The sequence below is a fragment of the Terrapene carolina genome, unplaced genomic scaffold, assembly GCF_002925995.2.
Source record: "Terrapene carolina triunguis isolate 2854851 unplaced genomic scaffold, T_m_triunguis-2.0 Scaffold247, whole genome shotgun sequence".
Classification (NCBI taxonomy): Eukaryota; Metazoa; Chordata; order Testudines; family Emydidae; genus Terrapene; species Terrapene triunguis.
In genome coordinates, this window is record NW_020664598.1 from 4,152,273 (window position 1) to 4,177,203 (window position 24,931).

Here is a 24,931-nt window from a genome sequence, read left to right on the forward strand (position 1 = left end):
ATACACACTGGGGACTCAAAACTATTAATGCTGTCTTCAGGGGCACAGTGTGGGGGACCCTGGAATGGCAGGGTGCAGAGAGGGCTCCCCAGTGCACAGGGTCACGTCCCTTGGGCTCTGGTTTCACACTGGGGTTCTTAACCCCAGTGACGACCTCTTCATGGTCACAGGCCTCTCACTTCTCAGGTTTACTTGCGTAGAAGAGATGCAGCTGGCTCTTGAAGTCTGCTGCTGGCCTGTGGACAATCCTGGGGGGAGGAAACCTTCTTGGGATTCCCCCAGAAGAGCCCACAGGGCCGCTGCCCAGCTCAGTGGCTGGGGAGGGAGTCTGAGAAACCAGACGTCTGCAGGACTGTCCTGGCCAAGTCTGGGGGCTGGAGACCCCTGCAGCCTGTCCAACGTGAGGAGGCCAGTGTGAGGTGTACACAAGGTTATGTCTTGTCATACAGCCTCTGTCAGTTCAAGTGCGGGAGAGGCTGTGCCCATTGTCCCGGCCTCCAGATCCACGTCCGCATCAACCTACTCCCCTTCAGAATTGAACTCCCGGATTGGAAAGGGAGGAGCCAAATGGGGCTTGTCAGCCTGTCGGTCACCTTCTGACCAGTCAGGAGGTAGGGGAAGGTGCTGCTCCTGAGCGTCCTTCGCTGGTAGAGCCCAGTGGGGGAGGATATGGCCCAGTGATTAAAGATCATCTGGAAAGTAACGAGTGGGCCGGCAGCTGGCTCAGTTTTTGCTGGCGATCTTTTTCTTACGGGCTGAGACCAGGTCATAGAAGGGATCCTGGGTGATGCTGGTCCTGGATAGAGGAGGAACGAGAGAGAGATTCAGGGCTGGGAAACGACATGGAAAGCCACAAGGGTGTCTCTGAACCTGCAAACAATTGACTGCCTCCCTCCCCAGAACAGGGGATCTGCAGGCCCCTCAGCAGCACACGGCGCCTCCAACTAATGTAGAGTCAGGCTTTGCAGGCCAGAGGAGGAGCCTGAAGATTCACTGCAAGGGCCTCCAGGCCCTAGATGGCTAATGCACTGGAGCCATAGGGGTGGAGAGGCGAGGGGGTCAGGGATGCCCACAGGTGTGAACATTTATCTCCCCAGGGGCGATGCCCCTCTGCTCCCTTGCATGTGAAATAGCTGCTGCCCAAGTGCCCCAAAGAGGCAAGGTGAGGCCTCCAGCTCTGCATGCTAGCACAGCGTTGCCATTCACCTCTCTGCCCGCTGGCACACCACAGGCAGCTCTGGCCTCTGCTAGTGCCATGTCTCCCCTGACCTGAGCTCATTCCACCCCATTTCACCCTGCCTGGGGGAGTCCTCTCGTCTCCCTCAGGGCCCGTCCCCTCACCGTATCGCCTCAATCCACAGGTTGCGCTCCTCTGGCGTGGCTGCCGAGATCTTGTAGGACTGGTGCTTGCCTTCTACCACCTTCCCATCCCCATCTGTCTTGCAAGCTTTGATCTTCTGCCCCTTGCAGTTGGGATTGAAGAGCTCGAAGCAGTTCTGCAGGGAGAGACGTGGAGGGAGTCAGGCAGTAAGTCCATTGTTCCAGGGGCCCAGCTTTGGGAGGTCACACTAAGGGAGTTTGCAGAGGTGGCAGTGGGCTTGTCCGTTCCTGAACTGGGGCCAGGACTTTGCCTGTCATGCTCTGGGGATCTCAGCACTGTTGAGTTAGATTCCAGTAGCTCAGAGACTTCAAAGTAAAAACCACAACACTCTGCACTCAGTGACTCCTGTACCATTGTGACCACCAAACCATGCTTTACAGAGAGAGAGAACAATGGCCGAGACTCTGGAAAACACCCTGTGGTTTGTGCTGCACCCCAAGCAGCCTACCAGAGAGAGTTATACAGGAACACTGCCTAACAGCTTTTGGGCACCTCTGATAGCACAGCATCACCTGTCATACTGCAACCAGCACTGGCTATGCACAAGGGACAGACAGAAAGGGGGGCAGGTTGACGTAAGCTTTCTTGGGGAACCTCTCTAACAGCACAATGCTATTTCTTACTCATAGACCAGAAGGGACCATCATGATCATCAATTCTGACCTCCTGCACATTGCAGGCCACAGAACTTTGCTCACCCACTCCTGTAATGGACCCTAACCTCTGGCTGAGTTACTGGAGTCCCCAAATCATGCTTTAAAGACTTCAAGTTACAGAAAATCCACCATTTACACTAGTTTAAACCTGCAAGTGACCCCTGCCCTATGCTGCAGAGGAAGGTGAAAAACCCCCAAGGTCTCTGCCAATCTGACCCGGGGGAAAATTCCTTCCTGACCCCAAATATGGAGATCAGTTGGACACTGAGCAAGGCCCACCAGGCAGACACCCGTGAAAGAATCCACTGTAGTAGCTCAGAGCCCTCCCCATCTAGTGTCCCATCACCAGCCATTGGAGTTATTTGCTGCTAGCAGTCGCAGATCGGCTACATGCCATTGTAGACAGTCCCATCATACCATCCCCTCTGCCCCCTAAAGCTCAGTCTTGAAGCCAGTTAGGTTTTTGCCCCCACTGTTCCCCTTGGAAGGCTGTTCCAGAACGTCACTCCTCTGATGGTAAGAAACCTTCATCTAATTTCAAGCCTAAACTTGCCGCAGGCCAGTTTTATACACTTCCTCCAAAGTAGCACAGTATGGTGTGGCACAAACTCCTGATGAAGGAACCAAATCTAGAGCTGGGCAGAGAAAGGTCGTTTCGTTTTGTGGAGGATTCCAATATTTCAAAATCTGGTTCCATTCAAACTCAGAACAAAACCGAAACATTTCAGCAGTGTCCATGAAAGGGAAAGCCCGGGGTCCCTAACTCTGAGACAGTCTGCCCACCAAGTGAGCTGGAAAGGTGCTGGGTGGGTGAGCTGGCAGGATGCCAGGCAGGTTTCGAAAGCTGCCTGGTTTCTGGAGGAACTCCGTCCATATTGAACCATCGCCACAGGATGTTTCAATTTCAACTAATTGGCAAATTCCCCATGAAAAACTTCACTGGAATTTTTCCACCCAGCTCTAACAGAACCATAACTTCCTGGCCTGAAGTCAAGACCCCTGTGCCTTGAGCAATCAGGTCTTGTTCCAGCCCCTGCTCCAGGGTACCTGGAGCTGCTATAGAGAGGGACAGGACTGCTAATAGGCAACTCAAACGTACTGAGTTTGATACTGATCTTCCACCAGTGTAACCCAAGTAAAGGGCCATTGACTAATGTGTTACTCCTGGTCTATAACAGCGTAACAAAGACTAGAACTGCAACCTCCAGGACAACCTCAGCAGAGAGGCCAAGCTGACGACACATGCTTGTCGCGGTACCAAACGGTGGAGACTTACTGGCTTTTTGGGGTCCTCCACCTTCCGAACCGATAGATTCTCCAGGGGGATGATCCCCAGAGGTTCTTTATCCTGGAAGCCAACAAGAAGCAGGTATGAGGGTCTGACATGCTCCCAGCGCCCAGACCAATGAAGTGTTGGTCCCCATTGCCTGGCATGCACCCCAGAGCATTATGGCAAAGCAGGCCCCCAACACAAACACACTAGCAAATCAAAGGGGTTTAGCTGGCCAGAGTTCTGCCTGACAGAACGTATCATGTGGTTGATTCTAATCAGTCTGGAATGGCAGCTGTGGGTCATAGTTTGGGGCGGGGGGTGGGAATGGTGGGGCTTAGTCTGACCGCAGTCCAGGGATGACAGAATGGGGTGTATCCCCATCCCTCATTACCCCTGGAAAATATAGAGTCCCTGGGAGAGAACTGCTTGACTGAAGAGCAGCCCTACCGTGGTGTATTCAAAGTAGTACAGGCAGTTGTCAGTCAGAATGAACCAACGGCGCTTCCAGGTCTTCACCCGGCCTCCTAGGGGCAGCAAGATTCAAAACGTGTCAGTCCCTGACAGCTCCCCCTCACAATCACCCCCTGAAGATTAGTGCCCAGGGATATAACCTCCACCCCATGCTGAACGCACCCCCGGAGCTGGCACAGCTCAGAACTGGGGGGAGGGGAGGCATCTTTCTCAGCAGACTGGCTTTGGGAGGTGCAGGCGTGGGCTGGTTAGAGAACAGCCAGTAGGTTTGAACACCAGGGGTCAGGCTCAACCCGCGGCAGCAGAAGGAAGGGCGGCTGCTGCAGACCTCCACAGGGTTGCATAGGAAACTACTGAAGTGATGCTCATGGTGGTGAGCTGCACAAGGAGGCACTTCGTACCCAGTTTAAGGAGCCAGCCCTCACGGCTGGGGTTGAAGAAAGTGTGCGTGAGGTCATTCCCATCATCCTCCGGGATGGAAAATGGCTCGTTCTTGATGCTCTCGAACAGATTCTGCCCCACAGAAAGAGGGAGAGAAATTAAAAAGCTGGCAAAGGGTGACCTGACTTAACTCACTGACATTCCCTACATATGGATGGACGGGGTTGAGGCTACGTGGTACCCCTTAATGCTCATCTCACAGGGACAAAATGGGAGTGGTATGTGTGCGTTCAACATCCCTGTGCCGAAACAGGCCCTAGTTACATATGCACACACACACACACACACACACTCAATGGAGAACACTCCTGTAAGTGAGCTATCAGGTGTGGGTACACACACGCACACGTATGCCCATGCGGACAGCACGCTATTTTGCACGGCCGTGCACAAGCGCAGAGGGTAGCAATGAGAAGCAGACACACCCACGTGTGAGCTGCCAGGCACACCCCAGTACATTGCACAGCTGTGGGAGGGGGATTCTGGTTTCTCGTCCTGTACGGGTATGACATTGTGCTACTGGGATTTGACATCACTTATTACGCAAAGTTCTGAGTAAAAGGTTCCTGCAATTTCCTCCAAACAACCGTCAGGAAGTGACATGATGCCAGAAAGCTGAGCCCTTCCCACTGAGGGAGGAGTGGGGCTGAGGGGTGCTACATAAAGCCAGGGCTGCTGCTGGGGTGGGTGTCGATACAGGGTTCTGAATGCCAAATCATCACTGTGGCCTGTACGAGCCCCCTGCTGCCAACCGGCAAAGGGCGTGTGGTTATGTAACAATAAATCCCAGCAGGCCTGACAAACTCACTACAGCATCCAACACACGGCTGTCAGAATATTTAGCCAAACACTGTCTTGTAAGGTATCATATGAAAACTGGTGCCACGCTGGTCATGAAGATCATTGTGTGATGTATGTATGGGTTGTGTATAAAGAGTTGTGTATGGGCGCTGGCAATATGTTCTTACAATATGTTGTGGAGGCAGCTGATGAGCAAGCCTGCCTTGGAGAAAGGAATGTGGCTTTACCTGTCAGCATGGATCATGCTCTGAGACAACAGCATGGCTTGATCACAAGCAAAGGCCAAGGAAGGTACATTTGCATTCAAAGTGAGTGAGCCAACTGAGAAAGCAAATTGACCAGAGGATGAGGAGCGGGCTTGTCGCCTGCACCCCGAAGAACAAGCAGCCGAGGAGAGGAGCCGGGGGGTTACTTTTTGGAGAATACATTTCAAAGGTTTTTTGCACTATAAAAAGAAGCAAGGGGACTCCTTTGTTATCCATCACTTAGGGGACCCTGTGAATGGTGGGTCCTCCTGCCTGAGGGGCTGGGGATGCTGATAGCTTGATGGAGGTGCGAAAGCTGCTGAGGCAGATCGCTGCTTGCTAAGGTTAAGTTTGAGTCACTAGAAAACGTGTGCTTTTTGTGTGGTTTGTAACCATCTCTTTTCCTCCTGCTTAGGATCTCTACAGTCTCTGTTCTGTGTTCAGACACTTGGGCTTGGCTTTACTACACACCATCTCAGCAGTGGCGGATTAACAAATCTGCCGCCGCTAGGCCCTCAAAAAATTGCCGCCTCCCCCCATCCCATGCGCCAGCTCACCTCCGCTCCTCCGCAGCAAGCCTGGGAGGGGGGAGAAGGGGAGTTGTGGCGCGCTCGGGGGATGGCAGGGAGCGGTTCCCTGCCCCCCCCCCCCCAAGAGTTTCCCCCCGCGCCGGCCGGCCCGAGCTCACCCCCGCTATCCCCCGGGCACGCCGCTACTCGCTTCTCTACTCGCTTCTCCTCCCTCCCTCCCAGCGCTTTCGCGCGGCAAGCCTGGGAGGGAGGTGGAAGGAGGGAAGCGCGGCGCGCCTGGGGGAGGAGGCAGGCCGGGGATTTGGGGAAGGGGCGGAGTTGGGGAGGGGGTGCGAGCAAATTTGCTGCCCCTGCAAATTTGCCGCCCTAGGCCTAGGCCTTGTTGGCCTAGGCGATAATACGCCGCTGCATCTCAGTGTATTAAGGTGAAGAGTGTGTCCTCAGTGAGCCAGCTGGCTGGTGTGGATTCTGTCTCTTTGGAGGCACCAGCTGACGTGGTATTTCTGTGGGCATCCAGGGCTGGGGCTAGTTGCTGCAGAGGAACATTTTTCCTGGGGGCTTGGGAACGGGTCCACTGAAGGTTACCAGCAAGGCCAGGTTAAGACTGGCAGCGTCTTGAGGAGTTTGTTGGTGAGGTGGACAGACGGGGGGGGGGGGGGGTAACACAGTGGTTTAGAGTTCTGGGCACCCCAAGAAAGAGTTACAATCGCGGCACTGGGCAGGGCCCCGCTCCACAGGCTAAACCTGAGCAGGAGACACTAGACCAGTGGTTCTCAGACTTTTGCTCTGGTGACCCCTTTCACACAGCAAGCCTCTGAGTGCGACCCCCCTTATCAATTAAAAACACTTGTTTATATATTTAACACCATTATAAATGCTGGCTGCAAAGCGGGGTTTGGGGTGGAGGCTGACAGCTCGTGACCCCCCACGTAATAACCTCGCGACCCCCTGAGGGGTCCCGACCCCCAGTTTGAGAACCCCGGCACTAAACCTTCCCCGCAGGGCATTGTGTGAGAAGGGAGGAGCTGTCATGCTGCCTTCCCTGAGGCGCAGCCATGCGGTGGCTGGTCTCCACAGCTCTGGGAATTGCATGGGAGAAGCAGGGTATGCACACACTGCTTCGCGGCTGCCAATGCAGGCCAGTGGCAGCATTTGGTCTCTTAGGGCCAGACTTTCTGCCCCCATTTAGGCCCCTGAACAAGGGCCACGGGGTGCTGCTCTGCTCTTTTGGAAACCTGGCCGTTAAGGCTCTTCCTTGCCCAAGCCTAACGACTCCCTTTCGTAAGTACAGATCCCCGTCTGGTCTGAGTACTGATACTGCCAAGGGAGCCAGAGGGTGAACCTGCAGGGGGTGCCACCAGGATCCTCAGCAGAGGGAGGCCTAGCGAGAGGGAGAATGGCCCCCGGGCAATACAGGAATTCACCAGGTAACATAAATCCCTTGAGGCTTTCCGAGGCTGAGGCCAGGGGCACAAGGCCATTCGGGATCAGAGAAACCTGAGCTACAAATAGCACGACGTGTGCAGAAAGAGACGCCAGAGTCCTTCTTTGAGCAAACGCCCCTCAGCGAAGACACATGGCAATCGCAGAGCCAGGCTCTGAGACCCTTATTCACGTCAGCACCTTACTCCGCGAGTCGTTCCCCGGGAGTCAATGGGGATGTCCATGGGTGCTACTTAGTGTGAGTAAGGGGGTCAGAATTTGGCCCACAATGACATCATCATCATCATCATCATCATCATCATCTTGATGCCCCAGATGTACACGCACCATGCCCAGAACAGCTTACAGACAAAGGCTGGGGTTAAGGGAGTCAGGTGCCCAGCTCTCTTGGCAGGTTGCTGGGCGTTGGGTGCCTCGCTCCATTAGGCCCATTAAAAGACCCAGCCCGACAACTCGCAGACACGCGCACCACCCACACATCCCCAACAGACACACCCACCGCTAACCACACTCGCAAAGGCGCACGCAACCCTCACAGATTCGTTCTCTCTCTCTGTCACATACACACACACACACACACACACTTGCTCATACACACACCGCACACTCTCCGCCCCACACTCTCCTGGTCTGCAGCACACCCTGGCCAGCAAGGCCACATTGGCAGGCTCTCTCCAATGTACCTTCCCTGTCCCCCAGCCAAAGCACATTCTCTCATCTTCCAGACACCCATACCCCGCTCCTGGAGCACCCCTGCTCCCCCAGCATGGGAGAGTCCACTTATTCCACCTTCCTCAGCAGCTGGGTCACTAGGGTTGCCAACTTTCTACTCGCACAAAACCGAACACCTTTGCCCCGACCCTCCTCTGAGGCCAGTCCTTCCCCACTCCTCCTTCGAGGCCCTGCCCCTGCTCACTCCACCCCCCCACTCTGTCGCTCGCTCTCCCCACCCTCACTCACTCGCTCATTTTCACAGCCTGACTCAGGGGGTTGGGGTGTGGGAGGGGGTGAGGGCACTGGCTGGGGGTGTGGGCTCCGGGGTGGGGCCGGGGATGACAGGTTTGGGGTGCAGGAAGGGGATCCGTGCTGGGGGGTGGAACCGAGGGGTTCGGACTCAGAGTATGGGAGGGGGCTCTGGGCTGAGGCAGGGGGTTGGGGTAAGGGAGAGGGTACTGGCTCTGGGCTGGGGATGTGGGTTCTGGGGTGGGGCCAGAAATTAAGGGTTCAGGGTGCGGTAGGGGGCTCTGGGATGGGGCAAGGAGTTGGGGTGCAGGGGGTGAGGGCTCCAGCTGGGGGTGCAGACTCTGGGGTGGGGCTGGGGATGAGGGGTTTGGGGTGCAGGAGAGTGCTTCAGGCTGGGATCGAGGGGTTTGGCGGGCAGGAGGGGGATCAGGGTTGGGGCAGCGGGGCGGGGTGTGGGGTGGATGAGAGGGGCAGGCTCCGGGCGACACTTACCTCAGGCAGCTCCCGGAAGCAGCAGCATGTCCTACCTACATCTCCTATGTGGAGGCGCAGCCAGGCGACTCTGTGCGCTGCCCTGTCTGCAGGCGCCGCCCCTGCAGATCCCATTGGCCACGTGGTTCCCGGCCAACGGGAGCTGTGGAGCTGGTGCTTGGAGTGGGGGCAGCGTGCAGAGTCCCCTGGCTGCCCCTATGCCTAGGAGCCGGGGTGGGACATACCGGCTGCTTCCGGGAGCCGCACGGAGCCACGGTAGACAGGGAATCTGCCTTATTCCGGCTGTGCTGCCAACCGGACTTTTAATGGTTCTGGTAAAAAAACAGACACCTGATAAGCTTGTGGGGTGATATACCTTGGGCCTAGCAGACCTTTGTCTCCTTGCACTCTCAGAACCACGGAGGAGGGAGGAATACTTGGACTCTCCCACTCATGGGGACCATGGATGCTCCAGGAAGGGACTGCCCAGAAATCAGCGTGATGCCTCAGGGAGAGGTATCGATGATGCCTTTGGCTGGGTTGGGTATTTCTCCCAGCTCAGCAACCGGCAGCAGGCCAGGCGAGCAGGCAGGAGCACTTACCCGCAGGAGCTCTTCAGGCAGGTCCCCTCCATTGTTGATGCCTCGGTTCATGGCCACGAACCTCTCGAAGGGGGGCTTGTCCTTCACGTTGGGGTTGTGCAGGCTGGTGTTCAGCATGATGACGGAGAAGGAGAGCACGTAGCACGTATCTGCCAGTGAGCGAGAGAGCGCAGAGGGGTGTGGGTGACTGGCAGCATCGCCACGCCAGACACCCCTGCAGGGGGAACCGTGCCCCTGGGGTTCTGGGGGGAGGTGGGTGGGAGGTTTCCCTGTTCCCATTGAGGCTCTAGAAAGGTTCCCCCTGCAGTGGGAGGAGGCTGTCTCCCTTTGCTGGCCCTCGGATTGCCTGTTCCTTTGGGCTCCAGTACTGAGCACTTGGATCCCATGGAGCCCTTGGAAAGCGGGGGAGGGTGCTCACCCCACTGGGGTCTGATGGCCGGTACACGGGGCCTGTCAAGGGCCAGCATCGTGCGTGTGGAGGGAACACAAGTCCCAGGTGGAGGGTGTGACATTTATTTGCCTCCTTAACCTTGCGCCATTATGTGACGACGCTGATTTAAGACAGGTGGCTGTCGATGCTCATAGAATTTAAGGTCAGAAGGGACCATTGTGATCACAAGTGGTTCTCAACTTGCGGCCCATGGGCCGCCTGTGGCCCAATCAGCACACAGCTGTGGGCCATGTGACATCCTCAGGGCCATACAGATAGTATTGGATGCGGCCCACAATGGTAAATCGGTTGAGAACCACTGTCTGACCTCCGGCACAGATGCTGATTTAGGACAGCATCGCGGCGGGAGGACACAGTCGCTGGGACACAGTTTTTGTGCCCATCACAACCCACATGAAATGCTGGAACGTGAAGCATGACCGGTGGGAGCTAGGAATACACGGACAGAGGGGTGGCCGGGGCCGACCATTCCAGAGAGTGGAGCTGTGGGCCGGAGACACAAGCCTGATGGTGGTGACAGGATTTTTCACTGCTGGGACAGGATGGCTGGGTTGGCATTACAATGGCTCAGCTATCTGAGTGCAGATCACTAACAGCACTGCCTCTGTTAGGTGACCAGGAGCCACTATCCTAAGGTGCGGGTGCTGATAGGGCTTCTGGAGCCAACTGCCTGAAGAGGGACAGTGATGATGGAGTGTGACACGAGGGGAAAGGAAGGAGAGTGGCAAGAAGGAGGAGGAGAGGAGATTGGCCAGGGGAAAGAAGGAAGAAGAGATCAGAGATAACAGGGGAGGAAAAGGGAAATCAAGACAACAAGAGGCAACTCCTTTTGTAGGTAAGAGATTAGAAACTTGGGCTAGATCATAGAATCATAGAAGATTATGTCTGGAAGAGACTTCAGGAGATCATCTAGTCCAACCCCCTGCTCAAAGCAGGATAAACACCAACTAAAGCATCCCAGTCAGGGCTTTGTCAAGCTGGGCCTTAAAAACCTCTAAGGATGGAGATTCCACCACCTCCCTAGGTAACCCATTCCAGTGCTTCACCACCCTCCTTGTGAAATAGTATTTCCTAATATCCAACCTAGACCTCCCCCACTGCAACTTGAGACCATTGGTCCTTGTTCTGTCATCTGCCACCACTGAGAACAGCCGAGCTCCATCCTCTTTGGAACCCCCCTTCAGGTAGTTGAAGGCTGCTATCAAATCCCCCCTCACTCTTCTCTTCTGCAGAATAAATAACCCCAGTTCCCTCAGCCTCTCCTCATAAGTCATGTGCCCCAGCCCCCTAAACATTTTCATTGCCTTCCGCTGGACTCTCTCCAATTTGTCCACATCCTTTCTGTAGTGGGGGCCCCAAAACTGGACACAATACTTCAGATGTGGCCTCACCAGTGCCGAATAGAGGGGAATAATCACTTTCCTCAATCTACTAATGCAGCCCAATATGCGGTTAGCTTTCTTGGCAACAAGGGCACACTGTTGACTCATATCCAGCTTCTCGTCCACTGTAATCCCCTTGTCCTTTTCTGGAGAACTGCCGCTTAGTCAGTCAGTCCCCAGGCTGTAGCAGTGCATGGGATTCTTCCGTCCTAAGTGCAGGACTCTGCACTTGTCCTTGTTGAACCTCATCAGATTTCTTTTGGCCCAATCCTCCAATTTGTCTAGGTCACTCTGGACCCTATCCCTACCTCCAATGTATCTACCACTCCCCCCAGCTTAGTGTCATCCACGAACTTGCTAAGGGTGAAATCCATCCCACCATGCAGATCATTAATGATCCCCAGCTGGGGTCAATCCATGTAGACTCCACTGGCTTTCCCGCAGTTGAGTGGGTTCACACCAGCTGTGGACATGGCCCAGTGGGTTTCTGTCAGTGAAATGGAGATCAGCATTGTCCCTTGTCTCTAGAAAAACCACCTACAGGTAGGAACTGGCAGAAGTGATATGGGACCGGGGCCAAATCACCTGACCTAAGGGAAGCTAAAGCTGGAGGTGCTGCCTCTACTGTTCAAACACTACATTTTGTGAGTGGTGGATCATGCAAACATCTGGCAGCTCATTCCCACTCCCCCCCTCTGCAGCTACCTGTCGACTGGAAGACTCCCGGGTTACACTGGCAGTACCAGTTGGCGAAGGCCTCCATCATTCGATCAATCTTCTGGGCCTCCCCGGGCAGCCGGAAGCTCCACAGGAACTGCCTGCAAGGACACCGGGCCCGTGGGCGAGTCATGCAATGGCCAGGCAGGCTCCATGCCCCTAATGCCCAGGGGCGCCCTCCTTCCTCCCATGGACGTGCGGGTGTCCTCCCTCCACACGGGGAAGGCAACAGGATGTCCTTATGTGCAACAGGGGCCCCTTTCTTCCCAGGACGGGTGCGATGGGACACCCAGCCTAGGACCCAGGCAGCTTTCCCCTCAGCACCCAATGAGACACCCAGCCTGGGAAACAGGGAACCCTTCCCTCAGCTCCTAGGGCAACAACTAGACACTGTCCCTCAGAAACGGGGACCTCCCCCAAAACAAGGGAGCAGGACAGGACACCTGCTCCAGAGCCCAGGGCCTCTCTGCCCACCACATGGGCGTCCAGCAGGACGCTCTCTTAGCAAACGGGGACCCCTCTCCCCAGTGCACAGCCTCAAACGAGATGCCTCCCCCAAGGACACAGGCTCCCTCTGCTGCTAGTGCACAAGATCCCGACGAGAAGCCCGCATGGGCAATGTGAGAGCTCAATGAGATGCCCTTGAAACAGGGGGGGAGGGTGTGTCCCTCTCCCACAGCACGTGGACACTACCCACGTGGACACCTCTGGAAACAGCAGGTCCTCTCCCCCCATGCTGGGTCACCCCAGGAGGAAGGAGGGGGGCCAACCTATGAAAGAGTAGGATGCACTCCTATGACATATAGGTGATTCTTCCCTAACACAGGGAACTGCAGCAAGATGCCCCCCAGGGCAGGGCCGTCCTTAGGATTTATGGTGCCCTAGGCGGGATTATTAAACTGGTGCCCCTATGCCTGACTTGCTCTTAGCAACACAAACATAAGCTTACAGTATTGGAAAACTTGCCACATGCACGTTATTAAACCCAGTTTAACTTAATTAAGCACACTGTAATGCTGATGGACTAGCACTAAAGAAGTAGCGCTATAGAAAAAATTCTGATTTGACAGAATGATGCAAATAATATAATTTTTTAAATTTGTCAATATTTTATTGGAAATTTATATGAAGAGGTATTGAAACAAGGATTTGTTTTTAATTAAAAGCAATCTTTCTGGCTTTTTTACCTGCAAAATCAGTAATAATGTCATTGTATGACAAAGACAAAGTGATGTCTTGTTCGATTGCAAGAATAGCAAGACCAGTCAAGCGTTCCTGACTCATTGTAGAGTGGAGATAGTTTTTAATGAGCTTTAGTTTTGAGAAACTCCGTTCTCCTGATGCTATTGTTACAGGATTTGTCAGTAGAATACGAGTGGCAATGTACACATTAGGATACATGTCAACAAGTTTGGTGGTATGAATAAACCGTACAATGTCCATCACTGATTTTGCATGTGGCAACATTGGTGACAGTGTACTCAAATCTTTGTTCAGTTCAAGTCCATTTAAATCAAAACTATCATCATGCTTCAGGAGGCTCTCTAGGTTCTTGCACTGTGACCTTGAGCTATTGTGAAGACACCTCACAAGGCGCTCCGCCCTGACTGAGACACAGTAGAGTTGGAAACCCAGGTCATTTTTACAAAGCCACTTTTTAGTTTTAAATGTATAGTGGGCATCAGTCTTAATGTTAATTACAACTCTATATCAACCTTATACTGTAAATAGCTCAATGGCATTATCAAGTTTAATAAGCTGGGTTTCCAAGCAGTGGGAAAATATAACCCTAGTTTTACTCCTAGGTAAAGCACAAAGTGACCAAAATGAAGTCAGCACAGAATCATCTCATCTAGATTAAGGTAGCACAGAAATGTTACAGAAATCCTATTGTGCCTTATTTTTGTTTGGAAAGACATTAGCAATAGCAGCACATTTTGGGCACTGCCAGAAATACATGATAAATCACTGCCTCTAAAGTTCCATCAGAAACTGACATTTTCACAGCTTTAGCATGATCTGCTGCACAGATTCTTCACAAGGAAGTGTCCCTGGCCTTTTAAACTCCTATTAACCATGTATTTACTTTATGAAAGTTGGACAAAACGTAAGACATTGGCTGCCCAACCTCTGGGCTGGCAAAAGCTATACTGACTCACTGGGAAAAAAGCAAGAGAATCTTAGTACAACATAGGGTCACTCTATACCAGGGGTCGGCAACCTTTCAGAAGTGGTGTGCCAAGTTCACTGTAATTTAAGGTTTCCCATGCCAGTAATACACTTTAACGTTTGTAGAAGGTCTCTCTCTATGTCTATATTATATAAATAAACTATTGTTGTATTTAAAGTAAATAAGGTTTTTAAAATATTTAAGAAGCTTCATTTAAAATAAAATTAAAATGCAGATCTTATCAATTTAGTGTGATCCTTGCCTGGGATCCTTGTTTGGGGTTCCAGCCACCAGCCCCGCTCAGCCCACTGCCAGTCTGGGGTCCAGCCGCTGGCCCTGCTCAGCCCACTGCCGGTCTGGGATTCTATTCACTCAGCCGGCAGCGGGCTGAGCAGGGCCGGCGGGGGGCTGAGCAGGGCCGGCGGGGGGCTGAGCAGGGCCGGCGGGGGTGCTGGCAGCACTCAGCCTGCTGTCGCTCTGGGGTTCCGGCTGCTGGCCCCTTGCCAGTCGGGGTCCCAGCCGCTGGCCCCGCTCAGCCCCCTACCGCCCCCGCTCAGCCCGCTGCCGGCTGAGTGAATGGAACCCCAGGCCGGCAGTGGGTTGAGTGGCTCAGCCGGGGTCTCCAACGCCGGCCTGCTCAGCCCGCTGACAGCCTGGGGTTCCTTGGGGGTCCCCAGGCCAGCAGCGGGCGCTGAGTGGGGCCGGCAACTGGGACCCCGGCTGGCAATGGGGCAGCAGCCGGAACCCCAGAGTAGAGGTGGGCTGAGCCACTCAACTCGCCGCTGCGTGCCATCAAAAATCAGCTCACATGCCACCTTTGGCACGTATGCCGTAGGTTGCCGACCCCTACTCTATATACTAGTAAGGAGATGAGCATATTACAGTGGTTGGAGGGCTCTATTTAGCAGTAACAGGGCTATAGGAAAGTCAGTCAACATTTTTTGTTTCTCTGATGAAAACTGGCCCACTCCCTGCCCCATACCAAACTTGTCACAAATAATTGTCAACAACTTAATTTTCTGTTTTTGGCTAAGATATTGATTTTTTATTTTAAATATTGAAATTGAATTTAGGATTGTTAGCAAGCATTTTTGGCAAACAAAGTTGTTAAATGACAATCTAAATGGCAACACAATACTGCTTTCATGCTTGGCTCACCCCCCAGCCTGCTGGTCCAACAGCTGCAGTAGAGGAGGAGATAGGTGGAAAACTGCAGGACCCCAAAATCCACCTCTTGGGGTGCATAATAGCAACAGCAGCAGAAAACCCTCAGGTCCGATCACATGCCAATGGGCACCACCGCCAGCACCACGGACCATGGTGAAGTTAGCACAGCATCTGATCTCAGGGACGGGGCACCCACCGAGCCACAGCAGCTCATCCTGCCCTGTGCAGCTCCCCCCGGATGAGATGGATCGCTGCCAGCCCGGGGGAGAGACGCGCTCCCCAGCTAGGGTGACCAGATGTCCTGATTTTATAGGACCAGTCCCAATATTTGGGGCTTTGTCTTATATAGGCACCAATTACTCCCACCTAGGGTGACCAAACAGCAAGGGGGTGAGGGGGTAATAGGAGCCTATATAAGAAAAAGACCCAAAAATTGGGACTGTCCCTATAAAAGTGGGACATCTGCTCACCCTACCCCAACCCCCGTCCTGATTTTTTGCACATGCTATCTGGTCACCCTATCCCCAGCCCAGCCGTGTGTGACCATTCCAATCCTGGCTGGCTGCTGAGGAAGTGAGTTACTTTCACTTTCATTCCTTCCCCCGCCCCCCAGCACCTCACCCAACCCAGCCCTGCCGGAGGGGAGGGGGGGGAGAGAGAGGGGTGCTCCTTGCGGGGAGGGGGGGAGAAGAATGAACGTTATGGGGGACAACAAAGGATACTGGTGCCAGAGCCGCCAAGCCTGCCTCACCTCACGCTGGGGGAAAGTCACACTCACAGGTGAGTTCCTTCCCCCACCCATACCCATACCCTTCCCAGAGACCCCAGCAGCCAATCCCCTCCCTCAGACTGTGCTGCATTCGGCTCTCTCTAGGACCCAGCAGCCCTGCTCTTACATGCTCCACTGCTTCCCGTCTGTCCGGGCTCCGGGCAGAGTGGTGCCCCCAGGTAGCGTGGTGCCCTAGGCGGCTGCCTGTTCTGCCTATGGCTAAGGACGGCCCTGCCCCAGGGAAATGGGGGTCACGCTCCCCAACGCACCGCACTGCAATGGGACACCGCCCTGGGAAGTGGCTTCCCCTGCATTGGTGCAGTCGGACACCCAAGTATGAAAATGGGGGCGGGGGTCCCCTCCCAGATGAATGCTTGGGAAGCTCCGTCCTCGCTCTGAGCTGTCTCCCTAGCCCCGTGCCCTCTGGCATGCGTTCGCTTGCCTTTGCAGCCAGGCCTGAGCACCCACTCCCAGGCCTCTGCTGCTCTCTGCCTGGATGCTCACTCACCTTAGTGCCTGCACCAGGTTGAGGTTGGCGAACGGGTGGCATTCCACAAAGGCCTGAAGGATCTGCAGGTTTGCTGGGTCCCTGGTAGAGGAAACAGGGCCGAGTGGGAGGGTGTGGGGAGAGAGAAGGAGACTGTGACTCAGTGCTTTACGATGCAGCCTTACTATGTGACCTAGAGCAGAGCTGGGCTCAGACCCCTCAGAGCTCTGATTCCCCCAGGAACATCTCTGCACACCCCCTCTCCCTGCTTTCCAAACAGAGCCGGCTCTGGCTTTTTTGCCGCCCCAGGCAAAAAAGCCTCCCGCCGCCCCCCGGTGGGGAGTGCGGCAGGGGAGGGCGCCGAGCCCGGCCGCGGCCCCGCTTTCCCCGACCGGCCGGAGCGCCGGGAGGAGGGCGGAGAGCCCGGCCGCGGCCCCGCTTTCCCCGACCGGCCGGAGCGCCGGGAGGAGGGCGGAGAGCCCGGCCGCGGCCCCGCTCTCCCCGACCGGCCGGAGCGCCGGGAGGAGGGCGGAGAGCCCGGCCGCGGCCCTGCTCTCCCCGACCGGCCGGAGCGCCGGGAGGAGGGCGGAGAGCCCGGCCACGGCTCCGCTCTCCCCAGGTGAGCGCCGCCACCTTCCAGGTGCCGCTACAAGCACATGCTTTGTAGGCTGGAGCCTGGAGCCGGCCCTGTTTCCAAATCCAGCTCCCTTTCCCCCCACGAAAAGACACCAGGACCTTTGGCAAGGTTGTTACACTGATGCCTTGTCTGCACCGGGGGTTCGCCCCAAGTACAGCCATCAGCAACCAGTGCAGCTGCCCCAGTGCTAACCCCTTGCACCTGCAGGGTAACCAGCCGGAAGCGGAGCTATACACGGCTTATCTCCCTTTCAAGCAGGGCCGAGCTCCCCCAGTGCAAGTAGCAGCTCTGCCTGTCTATGCTAGGGGTTGCTACAGTTCAGCTATACTGGCGGCTGAAATTGGGTCTAACCCCCACTATAGACAAGGCCTAAGAGAGTTAGAGCAGCTAGGGGAGGCTCACCTCTCTCCCAGGTAATCCCCGATGGCTGTCTTGTTCAGGCCTTCTCCCTTGTAGAGGAACCTGGCGATCTCTCGCAAGTCTGAGGACAGCACCTTGTGCTCGGTCAAGTACTGGATCCCCTGGGGGAAGAGCACACCCAGGCTGTGAGTGAGGACGTTCTGGGGGGCCAGGGAAGGGCAATTTAATGGGGGTCCAGCCCGACCATCTCGGGACATCATGTTTCCCCAGCTCTGCAGGGGTCCTCCCAAATCCAGCTACTCCCCCTCCCCCTCAGACCGCAGCTGGGGAGCACACAGCCAGACTTGCCATCTTAATCCCTCCCCTCATGTTCCACAAAGGAGCTAATGCTGTACCTATCCTGGCCTGGCCCGGGACACCTACTGTCGGGGAGCTGCCAGGTTCCTGAGCAGAGCTGTGCGGAGAACAGAAATTCCGTTTCAAGCAGGATTTTGCGATTTCAAAGTTTGTCTTTGTTTCGATCCAACGGAACCCGAAAATTTCAAAATTCTCCACGGAAGAAAATGACACCTCCCCCGCTCCCCCCAAATTCATTTTGGGTTGAGCAAAATGTTTTGTGGCCACAAAATTGGTTTGGTTCCATTCTGACTTTTTTTAAAAAGGCATATTCTATTATAATGTACAGCGTCGTGCACAGTTTAAAACATTCCGAAAGGAAACATCTTTTCGAAAGGAAACATGGAAACGTTCCATTCTGAATGTGTCCAAATGGGGTGTTTCAACACTATCAGAACTCCCCTCCCTTCCCCCCACCACGCCTTTTTTTCTCTGAAGCAGAATTTCGATGAAATCGACATGATTTTGTGATGCGTTTTGATTTCAACAGAGCTGCGTTTTCCAATGGAAAATAGCTCCCTCTAAGTTTTTCCAACCAGCTCTATCCCAAAGTCACACCCACTGCCCTCCTCCCGCCCCACCACCCCTGGGCAGAGTCTGCACTCTCAATGGGTGCAACCCCCTCTGCGCACAGGGGCCAGCACAAAGACCAAGCATCACTAAAGTCCCACTTAGGGCCTCAAAACAGGGCTTGATTTAACTCTACATAAGAGACCGCAAGGGGCCGGATTGCCAGGTGGGATGTAAATAGAAAGAAGTCCTAATGCTGGTTTGCTGATGCTCTGGAGTGAATGTCACCCAGACTGTTCTCCCCTTTTGGTGGGCTGGTGGGTATTGCCAGCAGTTGCTGTGATTGTACTGAAGTGCAGAGGCAGTGCTAGCCCACTGGGGGCCCTAAGCAGGAATATCCTCCCCCTCACCACATACAACACATAATAAAAAGGGAATACGGGGCCCCCTTGAGCTGCTCGGGGCCCTAAGCAATTGCTTAGTCTGCCTAGCACCGGCTCTGCTGGAGGGTCCTCTTTTGCGAGCCAGTGGGAGGGGGCGGAGGCGTGATGGAAAGTTGGTCAGAGCAGCAGCAGTTGAGCCGGAGCCAGTGAGACGGTTGCTGTGGTTAAAATGATGGGGGCTGATATTACTGTTGCAGCTTGTGGTTTTCTTTGCTGCGCACAGACTGAGTGGTCCAGCAGAGCGGGGGAGGGGAGAGCAAGTGGCCCTTAGGTCTCTTCTTGTTATTCACATTCACCTCTGCCTTTACACCCTGCTCTGAGACTCCTGCTAGTGGGGTGGGGAGTGCGGGTTGCGCTGGGGGGTGGGGGGAGTTATCCAGCGGGTGGGAGACCCGGACTTGCTTTGCAGACTCTCGTTCCCAAGCCAGCAGCAGGGGCGGCCTGGCTTGGCCGGGCCTGCTCTGAGTGCGAGAAAGCCTCACATCCTGTCGGGTGACCTCCCTTCCTACCCAGGCAACCCAGGAATAGGTTTTAGAGAAATCTATATCAAACCTCAGCTGTCGGGGGTGAGAGAGCCTGGGCTGGGGACTCTCCGGATTTGTGCTCCCTTGACAGACAGAAGAGTTAGTGGTTGGATTAAGTCTGGCCCTGTCTCTCCTCCTTCCATTTCTCTTCTGCTTTGGGGGTGCTTTGATTGACACGTGTCAGCACAATGTGTCATGGGGAGGCACCATTGCTCAGAGCTCTCAGAAGATATCGTGGCGCGGAGCGTTGCCTGACAGTGCTCTGTCGGGCTGAGAAACCAGCCTCCCCCACCCCATTGTCAGTTCCTGGGGCCCACCCCGCGTGTGTCTGCCCCGATGGCAGAATGAATGTCTTTGGAGTGGGTAACTTGCATCTGATCTGTAGTAAAGAGAGGTCCATATGGGATGCCAACAAGCGGCAGTCGGAACAGTACACCTTACCTTTGTAGGGTCCATGTTGAATTTCTTCCGGCCCACGCACAGATCTTTATCCCTCTGGACCATTTTGCTGCAGATGCAAAGTGGAGAATCAAGCCTGGCACAAAGAGAAGCGGCCGGCCGTATTCCCCTCCAGGGTGGGGCAGGAGGGGGGCTGAATTCCCAACAGGAGTTTCCTGATCTCAGTTCTGGCTTGCTCCAGGGCCGAGAAGAGAAGCCACTCACCCGCCTGCCTGTGCCCATCCTAAGGCAGGGGGTGTTAACCCCCATGGAGCCTGGAATCTCTCAAGGGGCTGGTGTTTTACTGAACTCACTGCTCTCTAATAAAGAGAAATCTCATGAGAGCGAGAGAGTGCGCAAGCCAGCTGTCTCCATCATTTCCCCTGTGCCCAGAAAGATTCCCCTCTCCTGGGACATGAGCCAACCCCCACTGATGTCAATGGAAAGGCTCCAGCTAGGGCATTAAAGCAGGCCCCTGGTTCCTTCTCCACCCTGAAGAAGAGCCATGCCACCTATGCACCAAAGGAACAACCATGCAATCGCCATCTCCCTGCAGGCACATGGCTGGATCCTCACCTCTCTTCTGCGCTTTGGAAGCAATCTATCTCCGCAAACACTTGCGCAATCTCCACCTTCAGCTTCTGTGGGAGGAAGAGACGGGGGTGAGAACGAGCCAGGGGATGGGAGAGAGACCTCACCTCTGGGCGGCTGCCAAGCCCTGCTGGCATGGGCAGGGCCAGCCCAGTTCACTGGCCATTGTAATGGGACCAGCCAGGGTGTCTTATCAAAAAGGGCGCTGATCTCAGGTCGCCTTCTCCACCCATGTTGGACACTGGCTGAAGGCGGGGGTGGGGAGCAAATGTTCTGAAAAGTCGAGTGCAGATCGAGCCAGGGAGCAGGAGAACAGGGACCCATGTCTGTGCCCGCTCTGGAATGGATCCTGGGTGCTGCACCGTGCCCCTTTCCCTGCTGTAGCCCAGCCACGCAGCTGGGAAAGGTGTGCAGAGAGGCAGTGGAACCAGCTACCAAGCAGGGGGAGTCACCTTGGGCTTGGGTGTGCTGATCCTGTATCAGGGGGAGCTGCTTGTGCCCCTGTCATTCAGCAGTTGCCGCACAGACTGATGAGCTGGTGGGGCTGCTCCTCATTATATTCTATCATTTGAACATGGAATTCAGCTCCTTTGGACACTTGATAGCTCCCGGCCCCTAATCGGCTGCCTCTGGGTTACAAAGGGAGCCAAGTTCTTGGGGTTCTCTCCATGCCTCTGTTTCCCCTCCCACCCTTTGCCCAGCGAGTTGATTTAGATTTTAAGCCCTTCAGGGCAGGGACTGTCCCTGAGAACATGTTTGTACAGCACCTAGCACAACAGAGCCCTGAGCTTGGCTACTGTGATACAAATGATTTACTGTTATTATTCCTATTTCTTGGCACTATCCTTCAGCTGCTCAATAGGCAATTTGAGATCTCCCAGCTGTTTAACCCCGGTGATAATGCACCAAGACTGCTGAAGAAATTCCCCAGGGGATGAATCTCCATCCTGGGACCCTGTTACCTAAGCACCTCCTGCCCCAGTGGGCAGTGACTGGTTACCAACCAGCTTTGGGAAGACGATTGATTCAGACTATTGGCCCATCTAGTCCAGTATCTTGTCTCCTGCCATACTGGGTCAGCCCTCTGGTCCATCTACTCAGGTTTCCTGCCTCCTACGTTGGCAGTGGGACGGCAAACAAACAATGCACATGGACAGTTGTGCAAAGCTGTACCTGGCAGGGGGGAGGGGGCTTGCATTCCTGACTCTATGGCAATCACTTCACACCACGAAGCACGAGATGGGATTATTTATCTGGTAGCACTTGGCGTAACCTTCTGTCCCAGTCAAGGCACTCGTTACCTGTGCATCTGGGCACCTGCAGATCGTGGGCCAGCTCCTCAGCTGATGCAAATCAACATAGCGCCATCGAGCTGGCTCAATAAGCTCTTCAGGGTGTGATGCTGGCAGGCCAGGTGCCAGCTCATGGCAAGGCCCCTAGGCCTCACGAAACACTGACAAATGCATAGCTGGAAACCAATCTGGCTCACTTGGGTATTAGTATTGTTAAAATGGGTATTAGATTTAGAGAGATGTGTTTGGACTTTATGGAACGCTTGTGAGTTGCTGCATGCATTAATCTCACTGGCAATATCTGTACCCCAAGCTATAAGGTAATATTTAAGTGTTTGCTATGAAACTGGAAACCCCCCCCAGTCAGAAAAGAAGCATTACCAAGCGTGAAATACTAGTTTACCACAAGAGGTGTCATCTCCTGCTCAACAGAAGAAGGCCCATAGACACCAGATAAACCACCGTGGAACATCAGTGGACAAAAGACTTTGCTGATTGTTCCCCCCACACCCACGAAGAGGGGACCTGCACGAACCCTCATCCCATCACAGTTTGAACTCTGGGGGAAGGGAATAAAAATCCCTGACCAGAAGGATCTGTATCACTGTGCTGCTTGGAATTTGGAGAGGGCAGTATTTCTAAGCATAAGCAAGGGATCCCCAAGGTGCTTAGCTGGATGAACCCTAAGGACAGCTAGCGCTTGAACATTACAGCAGCTTCTATTTTTGAAACCTACGATTGTAACTCATGGGGGTGTGGGTGTTTACCTGCTTCAACCTTGTCATACCTCCCTTATTTCTTTTTCCTAGTTAATAAACCTTTAGTTAGTTTAATATAGGTAGGGCCCTACCAAATCCACAGTCTAGTCTGGTCAATTTCACAGCCAGAGGGTTTTTAAATGGGTCAATTTCACAATTTCAGATGTTTATATCTGAAATTTCAGGGTTTGTAACCATGGGGGTCCCCACCCAAAATGGGATCATGGGGGATGAGAGGGGTTGCAAAGGTGTAAGTGGGTCCCAAGATGGCCACCTTCACTTCTGTGCTACCTTCAGAGCTGGGCTCTGAAGACAGCACCCTCCCAGCTTCCTGCAGTTAGAGGTTCCCAGAGGTGGAGGTGGGTAGGATCTCCCCCAATGCTGCTGGGAGTGCCCCAGCTGGAGGCTCCTAGCTGCTAGTCCATGCCAGGGACAGATTAAGGCAGGGGCCCCTGGCCAATCTGTGGGCCCACCAGGAAAAATGGTTGCCCCAGCCCTGGAAGAAGTGCCAGGGCAGAAGCCCCTACCAGGTCACCCCGAGTCCCGGCACGAGCCACAGGGGAAGAAGCCCGGAGCCTAGGTGCCCCGACTGCAGATGCAGGACTGAAGCCTCGAGCCCAGACTGCCCCAAGGTCCAGCTGGAGCGGGGGGAGGGGGGGGGCGGAAGCCCAGGGCCCAGATTGCTCCAGCTGCAGCCGCTGTGAGCGAAAGCTCCCAGCCTGGCAGGAGCCACTGTGAGAGGAAGCCCCAAGCTTGGCGCCTGGTGCTGCGGCAGAAGCCGTGGCGGGGGGGGGCGGGAGGATGGAAGGCCTGGAGCCCAGCTCCTGGGCTGCTGCACTGCAGAAGTGAGGGTGTACCACCCTCATTTCTGTGCTGCCTCTGGAGGTGGGTCTGATTTCCCCACCAAGAGCAGCTGTGCAGGGGAAGGACAACTCCTGTCCCCCCCCCAGTGCGGCTGGACTAGCAGTTAGGAGCCCTGGGCTCCTAGCAGCAGTGGAGATCAGTTTTCTTGGGGGAGGGCTGATTTCATGGTCCATGACACGTTTTTCATGGCCGTGAAATTGGTAGGGCCCTAAATATAGGATTGGCTAAAAGCATTGTCTTTGGTATTGGATTTAAGGTACAAATGACCTGGGGTAAGTAACTGGTCCTTTGGAACTGGGAGTAACCTGAATATTGTGATTTTTGGTGTAAGGGACCATCTGTCACAAAGGCAGGCTTGCCTGGGTGGCAAGATAGACTGAAGTGCCCAAGAGGACTGTCTGTGACTCCGTGTTAAGGCTGTTATAGTGCCTGTGGAATTCACACTTGATGGGTGGTTAAATCTAATGATAAAAACACACAACCAGTTTGGGGGTTGTGCCCTGATTTGTAGCTGTCCTGAGGTTTCGTGAGCCACTCCAGACAGCTTGACACAGGGCAGGGGCTAAGATGCCATGACAATGGGCATGGAATAGAACAGAAACTATCAGTTTTGGTTTTGTACACTGCCATGCACAGCTATGGTCCTAGACAAGTAATACATGCTAATTAATAGTAACTCCACATATTGGGACAGCTGCTGTAATTTGGCATAGATCCATTCATATCAACAAAGCTACCTCGATTTATCCCAGCTGAGGATCTGGGCTTATAGTAATATTGCTCATAAAGTTTGCCAGCCTTTTCAAAATGTCCAGTTATAGTGTTTGCTTTGATGATCTCTTTCAACAGAGAGTTTCCCAGGCTGGATGCTGCTTATTGGTAGGACTGGTGCCATATGAACCTCAGCATTCCAGATCTGATGGTGCTTGGGAAAGTATCTCCTGCCAGGCCAGGGAACTGTTCTAGATGGGATGGGATGTTTGTAAAGAGTTCCCCCAGAGAGCAGGTTCTGGGAAGATCTGCCTGTCCAGAGATGGGAAGGGGCGGGGTGGCCCATACCTGAATGTCCTCCAGGAGTGCCATCCTGTGCCGCTTGATGGTGTCTATTTCAGCCTCTTCAGCCTCGCTCAGATCAGATGACCCTGGAAATACAAAAGGAAAAATGAATGCCAGTGAGAATGGGAGCTGTCTCAGGGCAAGCGGAACCCCACAACATTGTAGGCAGGACAAAGCAACCCCTGCCATTCCAGTCCTGAGCTGCTCCTTCCCGTAACATTCTGCCATGGCACCTCCCTCCTGCCCTGCACCCTGCCCTCCTATTCTATTCCTGGGACCCAATCCCAGCTCTACCAATGCTCCTCCTGACCCTGCAGCACCCCCTGACACACCAGTCCTGGGCACTACACCTCAATGCCAATGTCCCTCAGCCCTGATCTTGCAACAATCCCCTCCGTTTCACTCCCAGGACTCTCCCAAGTAGCAGTGTTCAATCTTGCCAAATTTTGTTTTGTGGTTTCTCATACAAACGAGCTTCTTTCACGAGCAAGATCAGGACAAATGAACTTGATAAAGCAGTGACCTAAATACAAAATCTAACCCAATCAAAAGCCATTGACTCGATCTCTCTCGGTCTCTCAGAAATTCAAGCTCTTCTATTAAATGCAGAAACAGATGCAAGAAACAAATGCAAATGGGACA

General features: G+C 54.2%; 1 protein-coding gene across 1 annotated transcript in view; it reads right to left on the reverse strand.

Moving 5' to 3' along the window:
- Positions 1–405: 405 nt before the first annotated feature.
- Positions 406–24,931, reverse strand: part of CYTH4 (cytohesin 4) — a 32,276-nt gene continuing 7,750 nt past the window's right edge. The window contains exons 2-13 of the mRNA XM_024212982.3: positions 24,293–24,375; positions 20,305–20,369; positions 19,732–19,798; positions 17,460–17,578; positions 16,442–16,522; positions 11,816–11,928; positions 9,278–9,426; positions 4,183–4,294; positions 3,758–3,834; positions 3,314–3,385; positions 1,342–1,496; positions 406–796 (exon numbers count right to left, since the gene is read on the reverse strand). Coding sequence (XP_024068750.1) covers positions 724–796; positions 1,342–1,496; positions 3,314–3,385; positions 3,758–3,834; positions 4,183–4,294; positions 9,278–9,426; positions 11,816–11,928; positions 16,442–16,522; positions 17,460–17,578; positions 19,732–19,798; positions 20,305–20,369; positions 24,293–24,375 — 1,166 coding nt within the window. The 3' untranslated portion in view covers positions 406–723. The remainder of the gene's footprint in view (positions 797–1,341; positions 1,497–3,313; positions 3,386–3,757; positions 3,835–4,182; positions 4,295–9,277; positions 9,427–11,815; positions 11,929–16,441; positions 16,523–17,459; positions 17,579–19,731; positions 19,799–20,304; positions 20,370–24,292; positions 24,376–24,931) is intronic.